General features: G+C 32.6%; 1 protein-coding gene across 1 annotated transcript; it reads right to left on the reverse strand.

Moving 5' to 3' along the window:
- Positions 1-11,256: 11,256 nt before the first annotated feature.
- On the reverse strand, positions 11,257-12,842 carry LOC130990084 (uncharacterized). Its single transcript, XM_057914292.1, has 2 exons — positions 12,291-12,842; positions 11,257-11,510 (listed from the first exon to the last, which is right to left on the reverse strand). The coding sequence occupies exons 1-2, from the start codon at positions 12,594-12,596 to the stop codon at positions 11,355-11,357; spliced, it is 462 nt and encodes a 153-aa protein (XP_057770275.1). The 5' UTR covers positions 12,597-12,842; the 3' UTR covers positions 11,257-11,354.
- Between the last annotated feature and the right edge of the window lie 645 nt (positions 12,843-13,487).

Genomic DNA, 13,487 nt, shown 5'->3' on the forward strand with positions numbered 1-13,487 from the left:
TGTAGAATATTTCTAGAGTGTGAAATATTTTTTTTCATAAAGTGTTATACACTTTTTACAAGAAACATGTAGATTCCTAGAGTAAGTGAGGAAGACAAAATTTGCTAGTAGAGAAAATGAAAGCATCATAGAGAACAAGAAATACCCCATCATATCAGACTCAACAGTATTAACGAACTTAGGAGAAGTACTAAAAATAGTTAAACTGCATTGGAAAAGATTCCACCACAATAATTTAATTGTGCAGATTCTGTTTGTTGAAATCTATTTATTAGTATGTTGGTAATGAGACAGATCTCTAGTGAAGTTCGTCCAATGTGCCTAACTTGGTTATAAGTCAACAACACACACAGACATGTTGAGGTCGAATCTTGGAGTTTCAGTTTCAAGTTTTGTCATAATCTCATGAAAAGCAACCAACAGAATTTTGATGTGACTATCTCTTTTCTTGGAACACTCGTTACTTATGCCAAGAATCTATTCAAAACTTGTCTTTTTATCAGATTCCACTGACTCTGGATTTCTTATCATTTTCATAATTTATAATGCCAAAACTTTCCCATCATCATTCCAAATTCTCTTAAAATTATTATTTAGATAGCCGTTGCTAGGGGTGGTGAATATTGGGATTTCGAGTCAAATTTTTCAGATAATCACTTAGTAACTATTAAATTACTAAGATAATATGTAGCATTCTCCCTTCATATATGTATTTAAATTAAGTGATTATGAAGTTTTATTTAGATATTTATATAAAATTATACTCACTTAGTCTCATTCTACTTATCTCATTTTCTTTTTTGATTGACTCATTCTTATTGTCACATTTCCTAAAATGACATAGATTAGTATCAACGTGTATGTGAGTGGAAAAATAGATAGTGAATGTTTTTGGAAGACGTCTAAAAAATAATAAATTGAGCATATTCTTTGGAGACGGAGGGAGTATAAAAATAGCTTAAACCATGCGCCACCCAACAAACAAAGATTAATTAACTCGTCTTAGTTTCCGTACCCAAAAAAGAGAACAAGAATAATGAGACGGATGAATATATTTTATTATATTTATAATTTTTTGTATATGATAATTGAATTGATATTTATTTTATATAAAAAAGAAAATATAAAATACTTCTCGTGTAATTACACGAAAGCAAATCCTAATTTTACTATGACGGGGAGATAAAGAAAGCTTAGATGATTTAGTCTTAGCCCATGTTTGGTTGGGTGTTTTTAGAGATTGGAAAGGGATTCAATTAATTGAATCTAGATCTATTACTTGTTGTTTGGTTTAGGTAATGGGTTAACCATTACCCTTATTTGAGGGTAACCCAATCACCCAATTTGTTACCCCTCAAAATAGAGGGGAAACAAAAGAAAGGGAATCCCTTACTAATGATTCATTTCCATTGTTAAACCAAACAATCAATAAAAGTAATGGTTATTGTTACCATTCCACTCCTTTATTTGATTCCATTCCCTTTCCATTCCTCTACTTGAACCAAACGAGCACTTAGTTAGAGACTCAACTGACATTGCCAAGAACGAATAACCTTTGTTACTACTTTCTAAAATATCTTCATATTGTAACAAGAAAGTTTGATTTGTATAAAATAAAAGTAACATCCATTCTTGGCTGCAACTCTTGATTTCTATGAAAAAATTGTTGATCTTTGAAGGGGTAAGTTTGTCTTGTTAGAAGATGCGGCAAGAGGCAATCCTGATATAAATATTTGACACTTCCCATGAAAATATGCGGCCAAATAATTCGGATTCTTCTACTATGTTGATTCATTTAAGACAAAAGAAAAATCCAAGCAAGACTTGATTCCTCTAGTCAAAATTACAAGTCCCTTGTAGTTTGCTTTAGAGTGTTAGCTCTATCTTCTTGTTTTAGAGTTGATACATCAATACATCCTTCTCTTGCATGCTTCTATTTGCAGGCATTACAATAGGGAGCAAAATGTATCGATAAATGCCAAACATTTCTATCAGCTAACTCAAATGCTAGTTGATACCGGTGTTGTTATCTTTCACAAGATCATTGATAAGTTCTCAAGTAGAAAGAAATTGTATGATAGAAAAAATGAGTGCCATTTATGGACGAATCAACAAAATTTACAGCTAAAAGAAGGAACTATTCCACTCTCTGCACTACCTCTTACCTATTTACAAGAGGATGTATTTAGATTGCAGTGTAATGCAACCTATTTGTAGGTTGACGCTTTCCCTATCTACTCCTACTCCTACTTGATGACAGATTTATGCACTAAGAATATTGAGTAGAAGCTGCTGACATGGAAATGGAACATTTACTGCTCACTTGTCTTCTTGGAAATGAAACATTCCTCTGTTTTGAAGCAGAGTGGGAGCATTTGCCTTTCTCCTTATGCAATGCACACTTCCAGTCGCGATGATATGGTCTGCGCTCAATGTCTGTGTCACACATTGATAAGCTACCTTCAAACACACACCGGAGCATCATCTCTGCTGCTGCACTCGACATCTTTCTTCTCCCGTTTCCTTGATTTCTATGTATTTGCTTATGTATATATATTAATGAAAGTGATGATGATTTGTTACAATTTTTGAAGATTTATATAGAGTAGAGGATATTGCTCTGTAGATTAAAACTATGGTGGCAAGTCTAGATTGTGGAGAATAATTTGTTTGAGTGCTGCTGCGTGATATTCAAGACCGAGTATCTCAAACTAGAATTTTTACTATGAGAATTTGGACTTGGTTGGCTAAGGGTATTGAATAAGACAGGAGAAGCAATGAGGGAAAGAATCTGAAAAAGAACAAGGCTTACATATATATGGTTTTTGTTTTCTTCTGTTTCTCACAAAAATTTAATCTATTGTCATTGCATTGGACTACCAAACTAAGTCCCTTGCTCTTTTTGGTGTGTTACTTTTACTACTCGAACAAGTGGATTTGGCTTTGGAATTTTTACTAGAGATGATGTTAGTGAGTATCAAAAAAAGTAATATTATCTTCATCAGCCTCTGATTAGTAATACTAATAGATTCAAAGAAGAGAACATTAATCTATGTGAGAAGCTCACTGTCTATATTTTTAAAAATATTATTAGCTTATGTAAAAGTATAAAAACATAAATATGACTTATCCTCTAATATACATAAATATTAGTACTTAGTTCACTGTCTAATATACATAAATATAAAAAAAATTACTTCTATTTTTTTTATTTGTGTCTCTTTCCTGCATTTTTAAAACATTTTTTTAGTTTTAATATTTTAAATATTTTTTACTGTTACGTTTACATAACTATTTGTGGATCTGCCACTGTCGGTGCCTTGTAATTTAGGGCTTAAAACATTTTTTCATGCATCCATCTCACTAATAATATATTCATTGTTGATTTGAGAAAATATTTGTAAAGTTGAGTATTCAACTTATCCAAAGAATTTGAGCTTGTCTAGTTTTTTCCAATGTTTTAACTTGTTTATATTGTGCGTTGTAGGATCCGAAAATAGGATCTTTGCCAAATTTTGTCACTGTGTTATGGAAAGACAGCAAGGAGTGTCATGTCAGTTAGTTAAAAACTAAATTAACAACAATTTATACTGTGGAGTTTGTCAATATTTTACCATTAAATAATCTTGTCTTTTAAAGCATCAAAGTGGCTGTTAGTCAAAGTTAACTTTCTTCAATTTCGTTCTGCTGTATTACTCATCATTCAGCTTTTCAAATGCTAATCTCTCTTCCGAGTTTATTGGCCACATCAAAATTCTAAGAAATTAATAAAAGCTGAGACCAATATTCTGTATGTAGAGATTTCATTTACAAGTAATGGTATACATAAGAATGAATTAAGAAGATGATGATTCAACAGAATGTACAGTTAATGGATATATTCCTCTCTAATCTCTATCTGCTCAAACTATGTTCTACTCGAATGATGAACATAAGAAGATTGAGAAGAGATTACAGAATGTGATATGGAAATTGAGGATTTGCTCCCAAATTCTCTCTTTGGGAATGCTACATTCCTCTGTTTTGAAGCAGAGTGGGAGCATCTGCCTTTCTCTTTATGCAATGCGCACTTGCAGTCGCGGTGATATGGCCTGCGCTCAATGTCTGTGTCACACATTGATAGGCTTCCTTCAAACACACACCGGAACATCATCTCTGCTGCTGCACTCGACATCTTTCTTCTCTTCTCTCGTTTCCTAGATTCCTGCATATGCCGTTTCAAGTGTATTTGTAGTGATTTGAGAAAGAGTTGGTTGAAATTGTTGCATGTTACTTGGAAGGTTTATATAGAAAATGAAATATAGCTGATGATTAGAACTATGGTGGTATGATAGGAGTATCCTAGATTGCAGAATATTTGTTTGTAAAGTTCAAGAGAGGTTTGGTGTAGACTACTTGCTTTAGCAACATAGATTTCTTTTTTCTTCAAGTTTTTACAAGAAGAAGCATGTGGATTCCTTAGACAAAATTGATGTGAGAGAAAATGAAAGCATCACTAAGCAAATTGAGTAGAAGGAATTTTAGAATCTTGGAGTTTCCGAAATGCTATTACAAGTTTTGTCATAATCTCATGAAGAGGAGAGCTTACAACAAACAAATATACGAGACAAGAGAATGCTAGCTCTTGTTTCAAGCCTCAAAATTGATTATTAATTTATTAACATACAGAAAATCAAAATCTTGATCTCTTCCTTCTTGATGCTCCAATATTTCAACGTTTTTATGCTCTGAGGCTGAGGAGTGAGAATTAGAGCAACAAAACCATAGAAAATATGTCTCTATAAATCTATAACTGATTCTAGAGTTATAGAGAATAGAATTGATTTTGAGTTTTTCAAAGTAGAAAGTAGCATTTCTTTTACTATGAAAACTTGGACTTGGTTGCCTAAGATAATTGAATAAGACAGGAGGGGCCGTTAGGGAAAGAATAAACAAAGCTTAGATGATTATTGTTTTCTTCAAAATTTTAATGTGATTTCATTGATTAAGATTCTTCTGGTTTTTAACGGATTACTAAAATATCTTGTTCTTTTTGGTGTCTTATTTTGACTACTAATATATGCGGATTTTTTGGTTTTGTGATTTTTACTATTATCTTGATGAGTCTCTGATTAGTAATAAGAGATTAGTTAGTTAGAGATTAATCAATGCTCCCACTCTGGTACATGAGTTTTCTACTATAATTAAAATCTGTAGAAAATCGAGTTTAGAAGTATTAATTTGGGATCATGAATATTGTGATTATCTGGTGGAAAGATTCGAGGAGACATTTTCAATCGAGTTTAGAATTGTATATAGTATTAATTTTAAAATCCTTTATGTGAAGAATATAACTGATTAATTTGTCCTTTGCCACATTCAGCTGATTCTCCATTTCTTATCATTGAGATCACTTTTAGCCTTTTTGCATGATTAATCCTCACATCACATTTATGTATCACCTATCTAACCAAACATGATATTAATCCTATAAAATTGTGAAATTTAATTAAATAAATAATATTTCAGCAGTAAGCCGAGAAATTAAGCTTACATATTGTTTCTTTATGTTTCAGTTTCAGCACTCCATTTAATAAAAGTAAACCTTTTTTTTCTTTCAAAAATGATGCAGAATATTGTTTGAGAACAACGTACAAGAAGGGTGCCAGCTACACCGAGGTCCTTAATTTGTCTCGTGCTGCAAAATTTTGTAAATTACTATCTAAAAATTGATACGAAGCAGACAAATATGTAACAGTATATCACTATCTAAAAATTGATTGATGTATAAATAAATATTTCTCCTAGATTCTATTCTCTAACTTTTAAATCGCCCTCTTGTCTCAAATATTAATTATACTTTTCTCTCCCACAAACCTATGCCTCAAATTTATAAACAAATGAGACATGATTTTTTTTCCTTTTTTTCTTTTTTGAGAGTACGAGGCATGAAAACCGCAGAAAGAAATAATTAAACTTCTTGAGAGATAATCTCTAATATTAGGAATGTAAACAAAGCCTGAATATCAACATAGAAAATGAATGGTTTTGCCACTTTCAGATAATGGAATTAATTATCTGGATATCTATAGTCAGTGAAAAAGGGATAAACAAAACTCTTGTGATGCAATCAAGACATAAGAAATGGACTACTCCAAGAATCTAGTAATTTAGTTAGAATCTCTAAGTATAGTTATATTACATATGAAGATATCTCAAACTGATGGAACAAGAAAACAACTGACTTTTTTTTCATTTCTCAGATACTTTCTTAGTTGCATTTTCTGTCCTTTTTTTAGGCCTCACATCAAGGAATCCAATTTTATTAGAGTTCTCTAAGCTCAGAGCAAGACAACTTGATAGATGAAACTGAGAATCTCACCAAAATTCTTCTGCAGAATCTATGTCAGTCACACACATGCCGCCATAGTTGTAATCGAAGAAGCATAGCTCATCAACTAGAAGAAGGCATTAAGGCAATGGAAAAATCTGTCACATTTGGTTATACATCTCATTTTTTTACCTGTGAGAAATCTTTATTCCATATGTAATGAGATACAAACTTAGCAATACAAACATGAAAGTTTATCAGCATTTCATTAGAGTTACTCCTTAAGTGCTAAAGAAATTCCAAAAAAATGGTAAAACACAATTCATGCATAGCATCGAGGCTGAAAATTTGTCTTGTATTGAATAAGATGTTAATTTGTGTATTATTTGTTGGCCCATGCATGAGGAGAATGAAGCCATATAGTATAACACAGAACAGGACTGTAGTTAGTTTTGTGCTATTATTTTTCCCTCTTCTTTTACATCATAGTTTTGTGTTACTATTTTATTTGTTCTTCTCATTTCTCATAAAAGATAGTACAGTAGCATTTTCACTGGATCCCAACCCGATATATAATATAATATATTATAGATATGATTTCTTATTTTTCATTATTAGTGCTGTGATTTTTGTTCAAAAGAAGAAAAAGAAGAAGAAGAAAAAAATAGTGAAAACTGTGAAGAAAGAAGAATGTATGGTATATTTCTGCATGAACATAATAAATAGCAATATTGATTCCAACAAACAGAATCTAACAATATGCATACACCCTATTGATCATGAATGCTGAACTTTGGAATGACAAAAAGCATAGTGCAATAGATTTTGTGGTGGAATCTTTTCAAAAGCAAAACTCAATTAACCATTTTAATTAATTCTACAAAGTTCGTTAATATCATGGAACCTGATATGATGCCCTATGAATTAATAAACTCTACTGATGCTTTAATTTTCTCTCACATTTGTCTTGACCACTTATTCTAAAGAATCCAAATGTTTCTTGTAAAAAGTGTTAAATACTGCTATACAGTTTCTAAACAAAATTAATTGCTCCACACCAAACCACTCTTGAACTTTACAAACAAATATTCTGCAATCTAGGATACTCCTACCATACCTCCATAGTTCTAATCATAAACTATACTATTTCATTTCCTATATAAACCTTCCAAGAAACATGCAACAATTTCAACCAACTCTTTCTCAAATCACTACAAACACACTTGAAACGACATCAGGAATCTAGGAAACGTGAGACGAGAAGAGAAGAAAGATGTCGAGTGCAGCAGCAGAGATGGTGTTCCGGTGTGTGTTTGAAGGAAGCCTATCAATGTGTGACACAGACATTGAGCGCAGACCATATCACCGCGACTGCAAGTGTGCATTGCATAAAGAGAAAGGCAGATGCTCCCACTCTGCTTCAAAACAGAGGAATGTAGCATTCCCAAAGAGAGAATTTGGGAGCAAATCCTCAATTTCCATATCACATTCTGTAATCTCTTCTCAATCTTCTTATGTTCATCATTAGAGTAGAAAATAAAAGGTTAGTAGGTAGACACGTTGTCTTCGGAAATTCGGTAAATTGTTAGCTAGGTAGAATAGACAGATAATTATGTACATTCTGTTCAATTTTGATGATCCCATTCATCATCATCTCATTTATATTACTATCCTTCCAACTTAATTTCTTCAGCCTTCATTGTTTTGATGTATTTAAATCAAGTTACATGTAACCAATGGATGTATAGTATTCTTATGTCTTTTATAGTAATTGGAATCTATACAATACAACACATTGTCTCAGCTTTCATTATTTTCTTAGATTTTTGCAATAGCATTTGAAAATCTGAATAATGAGTAATGCAGCAGAATGAAACTACTTGAACTAGTTGATGGAGTTTTCTAAGAATAATAAAAGACAACTGTAATTGATTGACCAAATAATTGGGAGTAGCAGACAAACTCGAGGGTATAAATTGCTGTTATTTTAGTTTCTAACTAACTGACATCACACTCATTACCAAAGTGAATCAATTGTCAACATATCCCATTTCCGGACCCTACAATGCTCAACTCCAAGATTCTATCAACCTAATTTTTTAACTCATAAAGAGTTAATACCATAGGAAAAGAATCCTTAAATTTGCAAAATGTTTTCTGAAAAAAAAAAAAAAAAGTCCTATTTCCGGAATGCAGTCCTTATTCAATGTCTTCGTGTTTGTCTGATAAAAACACAACAATTTTTACATCTCAAATTCAGTATAGTGAATATGATAAGAAATGAAGAATGAGTTTAATGTGGCAAAACACAAAATTCATCTCTCAATAGCTAATCTGTTATTACTAACACCATCACTAGTAAAAATTAATCCCACATGTTCGAATAATCGAAATAAGATGACAAAAATAGCAGAATACTTAGTTTGGTACAAGAGTTAGTATTCCGTTAAACACTACAAGAATCTTAATCATCAATGCAATAAAAAGGGATTAAATTTTTATGAGGTGAGAGGTTTAAACAGAAGAAAACAAAAAACCATGTAAGCCTTGTTATTCTTCAGATTCTTTCCCACGATGCCCCTACTGTCTTGTTCAACTTTTCATAGTAAATATTCTACTCACAGCGGCACTCAAACAAATTATTCTCCACAATCTAGACTTGCCACCATAGTTTTAATCAACACACCAAGATCCTCTACTCTATATAAATCTTCAAAAAATCGAAACAAATCATCATCACTTTCACTAATATACACACATAAGCAAATACATAGAAATCAAGGAAACGGGAGAAGAAAGATGTCGAGTGCAGCAGCAGAGATGATGCTCCGGTGTGTGTTCGAAGGAAGCTTATCAATGTGTGACACAGACATTGAGCGCAGACCATATCATCGCGACTGCAAGTGTGCATTGCATAAGGAGAAAGGCAAATGCTCGCACTCTGCTTCAAAACAGAGGAATGTTTCATTTCCAAAAAGACAAGTTAGCAGTAAATGTTCCCTTTCTATGCCAGCTGCTTCTATTCAATATTCTAAGTGTATAATTCATCAAGTTGCAGTAGAAGTAGATAGGAAAAGCATCAACCTACAATTAGGTTGCATTACACTGCAATCTAAAAGGTTTGGAGATTAGCTTCTTTTTTTTTAATCATCTGTTTACATAGGTAGTGCAGAGAGGAATCATTCCTTCTGCTGTAAATTTTGTTGATCAATTTATATATATATAAGGCACTCATTTTTTTGTATGACGCTGCACGATCTCGTTCATCATTTTTCATAATTATTGTAGCTTTGATAACTACTTCAGTTCAAAACCGGTATCAACCACCATTTTTGAAATGGTTGGCATTTGTGGATGCATTATGGATTATTGAGTTTTAATCGTTTTAATGAGTTAGTAGAAGAACCTTGTGGCTAGGGAGTTTTGCATTGTATCATCCGAAATCGAATCTCTTGCATACTTTGTTAACTATATATCATATGCCATGAAATGACACAAAGAGAGCCTTGATTTAAGTGTCTTGTCAAATTAGTTAGAAATTAATTAATCAAAAGCATCCTTTTATATTTATGGTGTCATAAAATAGAGTTGTATTTTGTAACAAGAAAGTCACTTTTGATTAATTTTGACATGCATGAAGATTCTTGGCACTTTTTACAAGAAAAAAATTTGATTCCCATAGTTAAGGAATCAAAGCATCACTTGAATTCTTTTTATATTATAGTATAGCCTTAAGGAATCTAATTTATTGCTATCTCCGTTCCAATGACACACTTTTTATTTTTGTTTGTCTCATTGGCAATGTATAATTCTAAAATATAAATAATTAGGGCCCCTAATATACTTCTTAATTCATATACCCAACTTATTTTATACCATAAATTTACTTTACAAATGGTCCTCATTTAATTTACTCCCTAAACACCTTCTTCTTGACCGAGTGAGTAGTTTGTGTGTTGCAAATACTTGTTTCTTGTTTCAGTTGTTTTTATTCTTCTAGGATGTGACAGTGGAGAAAACTAAATGTGAATCCATGTCTTTAGTGATAAAGCATCGGTTTTTGAGGTTTTTTCCTATGTTTATGTCTACTAGTACTAGATTATTTCTTGGTTCAATTATTTCACTTCTTCGGTTTCGTGTGCATCTCGAAGTTCATCATTTATGGGAACATACATCTTAATTTAATAGTCTCGATCGAGTTACTTTTTTGGTGGTACAAACCTTTAATTTACTGTTTGTTTTCGTCGTTTACTATTTACTATATCTCAAAATTCCCTCATAAGAAATTGTTACGAGGGTAAAAGTTAATGAAACGTGCATGACAGTTGCTAATATTTTATTCGACCCTTAATAATCACATTAATACTTCTTAGTATAGCCTTGAAATAGTCCTTACTAGAAAAAGGACGAGACGAGTTTAACTGAATATTACAATGAACTTAATTTGGAATATCCCACAATATTACATATATTTCTGTCGAAGATGTATTTGAAAACTTAGGGTGGCTGTAATTGAGAAAATTTTAAATGTAAAGTTGTTTGAAGGTTTGCATAATTTACGAGTATTACAATACAAGTTTGGAATATAAACGAATATTTAAATTCTATAAGGGCCCAACTTTAATCGACGTCCCTACATGAAATCATTTCAATATTTAATCTTTTCTTATTAGTAAAATCATTTTTAAGTTTAAGATGAGTATAAAAATATAAGTTATTCCAATCGATCAAGGTGGTTTGACTCTATAACATTATTATTTCGATTAATCGATGTGCTTTCCTGCTGCAATAAACAATTCTGGGTGGTTGAATCTTAGCCAAGTATTAAGTTGTTTTTAATTTTTCTATCGAAATTCAAAGTGATACAACTTATATATCAGATCCAAATGTATTGCTATAATTAAGATCATTTGTTTTGTTATGACCATAACACAAGAGACATACTATTTCAGATCTTTTCGAACTTATATCTAACCATGATCAATCATGCATTGCAATCTTACGATCACAAGCAAAAAAATATTACAAAAACGGACATTTTAATCTAGAACAGCAAATGAATTGAATATGTATAGTGTTTTGAATATAAGTAATTTGCCATGACTAAGAAGAAAATAAGGTGTGATGTGTCGCAGGGGAAGTGAGAGGCGGAGTGGCGTGCGCCATCTTCATACTCCTGCTTTCGGCCTCCAAAATATCCCTTCCAAAACAAAACAACCATATTTAATTACATCTTCGCTTTTTAAGAGTTTAATTAATTTCGTTAAAAATCAGAGAACCACTAGATTTCTTCGTATTATAAAATCAATGTTGTGCGTTTTTATCAACAAAAAGAGGTTGATTCATTTAAACCACCTATAAAATCGAATCGCATATCATATACGGTGAGCCATTTCTGATTTTGCTCAAATTTAAGGTCAATTAAGTCCAAGGACTTCTGAGATATAATATTAACGTAGTATAAAGTTAATTTATAGACTCAATTAAAATCATATGATGCTAAATTATATGGACCAAATAAATATTTTAAGAATCCGAAAGTTGGATGATTTCAGTTAAACCAAAATCAGTGATCCGATTTGAAAAATAATAATTCCTCATTCCTTCAACCGATAAATTAAATATATAAATTGAAATATTCATCTCGTCACCTCTCCAAAAACTCAAAACCTTTTTCCCAAACAAATTTAGTGACGACTTAAGTTGAAGGAAACAAAAATTTGGAAGAAGGATTCAAGTTAAACATGACTAACGTCTGGAGAATATGAAGCAAAGAGAAATCCAGAATTCATGGACAGGGCCTTGACTTGCATTTTACAGAGTAACAGTGTGCCATGCAGTATGCATATCTAAACCGGGAGAAGAAGAATAATCACATCCTTAATTATTTTTACAGTCACGCGTCCATGAACCGCGGATTATTCCGAAAAGTCGAGGAAATCGCCTAAATCAAAACTCACGCTTTGGGCGAAGCACTCACCTCATCATCCTCCGCCGATCTGCACAACGCCGACTGAGACGGCGTCCTCGGCATCTCCGCCGGGGAGGAGGACGGAGACAGCGAGGATTGGCCGATCAGCGCGAGCGATCCTTCGCTCCAGGAGCGGCGGATCGGGTAGGAGATCTTGTCGTACCTCGAGCGGTGCGGGCAGTGGCCGGCGGAGTTGTGGAGAGCGCAGCCGCAGTTGCGGTGGTAGGGGCGGCGCTGGATCCCCGTGTCCGCCGCCGTAATGCAGCCTTCCAGCAGGCTCCGGAAGAGGCCGTCGCCGGCAGCTCCAGTCGCCATGAGAATACTTTGATTTGGAGGAAGTGAATTGAATTGATCTTTGCTAGCTGTATTTGTTGGTGGATTGAATGCTGAGGAAATAGGAGTAACGTGTAAATTGAAGGAGTAATTTGTATGTGAAGGTGAGACAAGTGGAGGGAAGGATACACATTTATAGTGGGCCCACCGCTAATGCTATCCATCTTGGACTAACAAGTTTATGCTCTATAATTAGCAATTACGTGACATAGTTGGTATGTTGCTCCCAACTTTCGTGTACATTTGATTTGACATATAAATTATGTAGGATTTAAATTTGGATACTCACGTATTAAAATTTATTAATTTGTTTCAAATATTCAAAATTATTAATTTATAATTAGAATTTGCTAATCTATAATTAGAGTTGACTAAAAAATTTAAGAGACACACTCCATGTATCTGAATGCATGCATGATGCGTTTACCCTATAACTGAATTATAATTAAAATTAATATATCCAATGAAAATTAATTAATACTATTCCTTATGACAAATTAAATATTACAACCGCACAAAAAAATTGCGAAATGTAATTAGACATTAATTAAATAAGATAATTAAAAAAAAAAAGGACATGTTATGCAAACGTCCGCACACCTGTGCGGCTACAATTTTATTTCATTTCGTATTTAGGAATTAATAAAATAAAAGTGAAATATCACATAAATTTCACAAATGAAATTGAGACCAAAGGATAAGTTTATTTGGACGTATTCATCGAACAACGAGGCGGTGTATTCTAATACGAAATTACAATAATTTCTTATCTTCACGTATATTATAGATGGATTCGGATATTCATACTAGAAAAAAGTGTTTCTCTCTTCATCTGTATATGAATTAGGATTAATATTAAATTTTAAACAAATT

Source organism: Salvia miltiorrhiza, chromosome 6, assembly GCF_028751815.1.
Source record: "Salvia miltiorrhiza cultivar Shanhuang (shh) chromosome 6, IMPLAD_Smil_shh, whole genome shotgun sequence".
NCBI classification, from domain to species: domain Eukaryota; kingdom Viridiplantae; phylum Streptophyta; class Magnoliopsida; order Lamiales; family Lamiaceae; genus Salvia; species Salvia miltiorrhiza.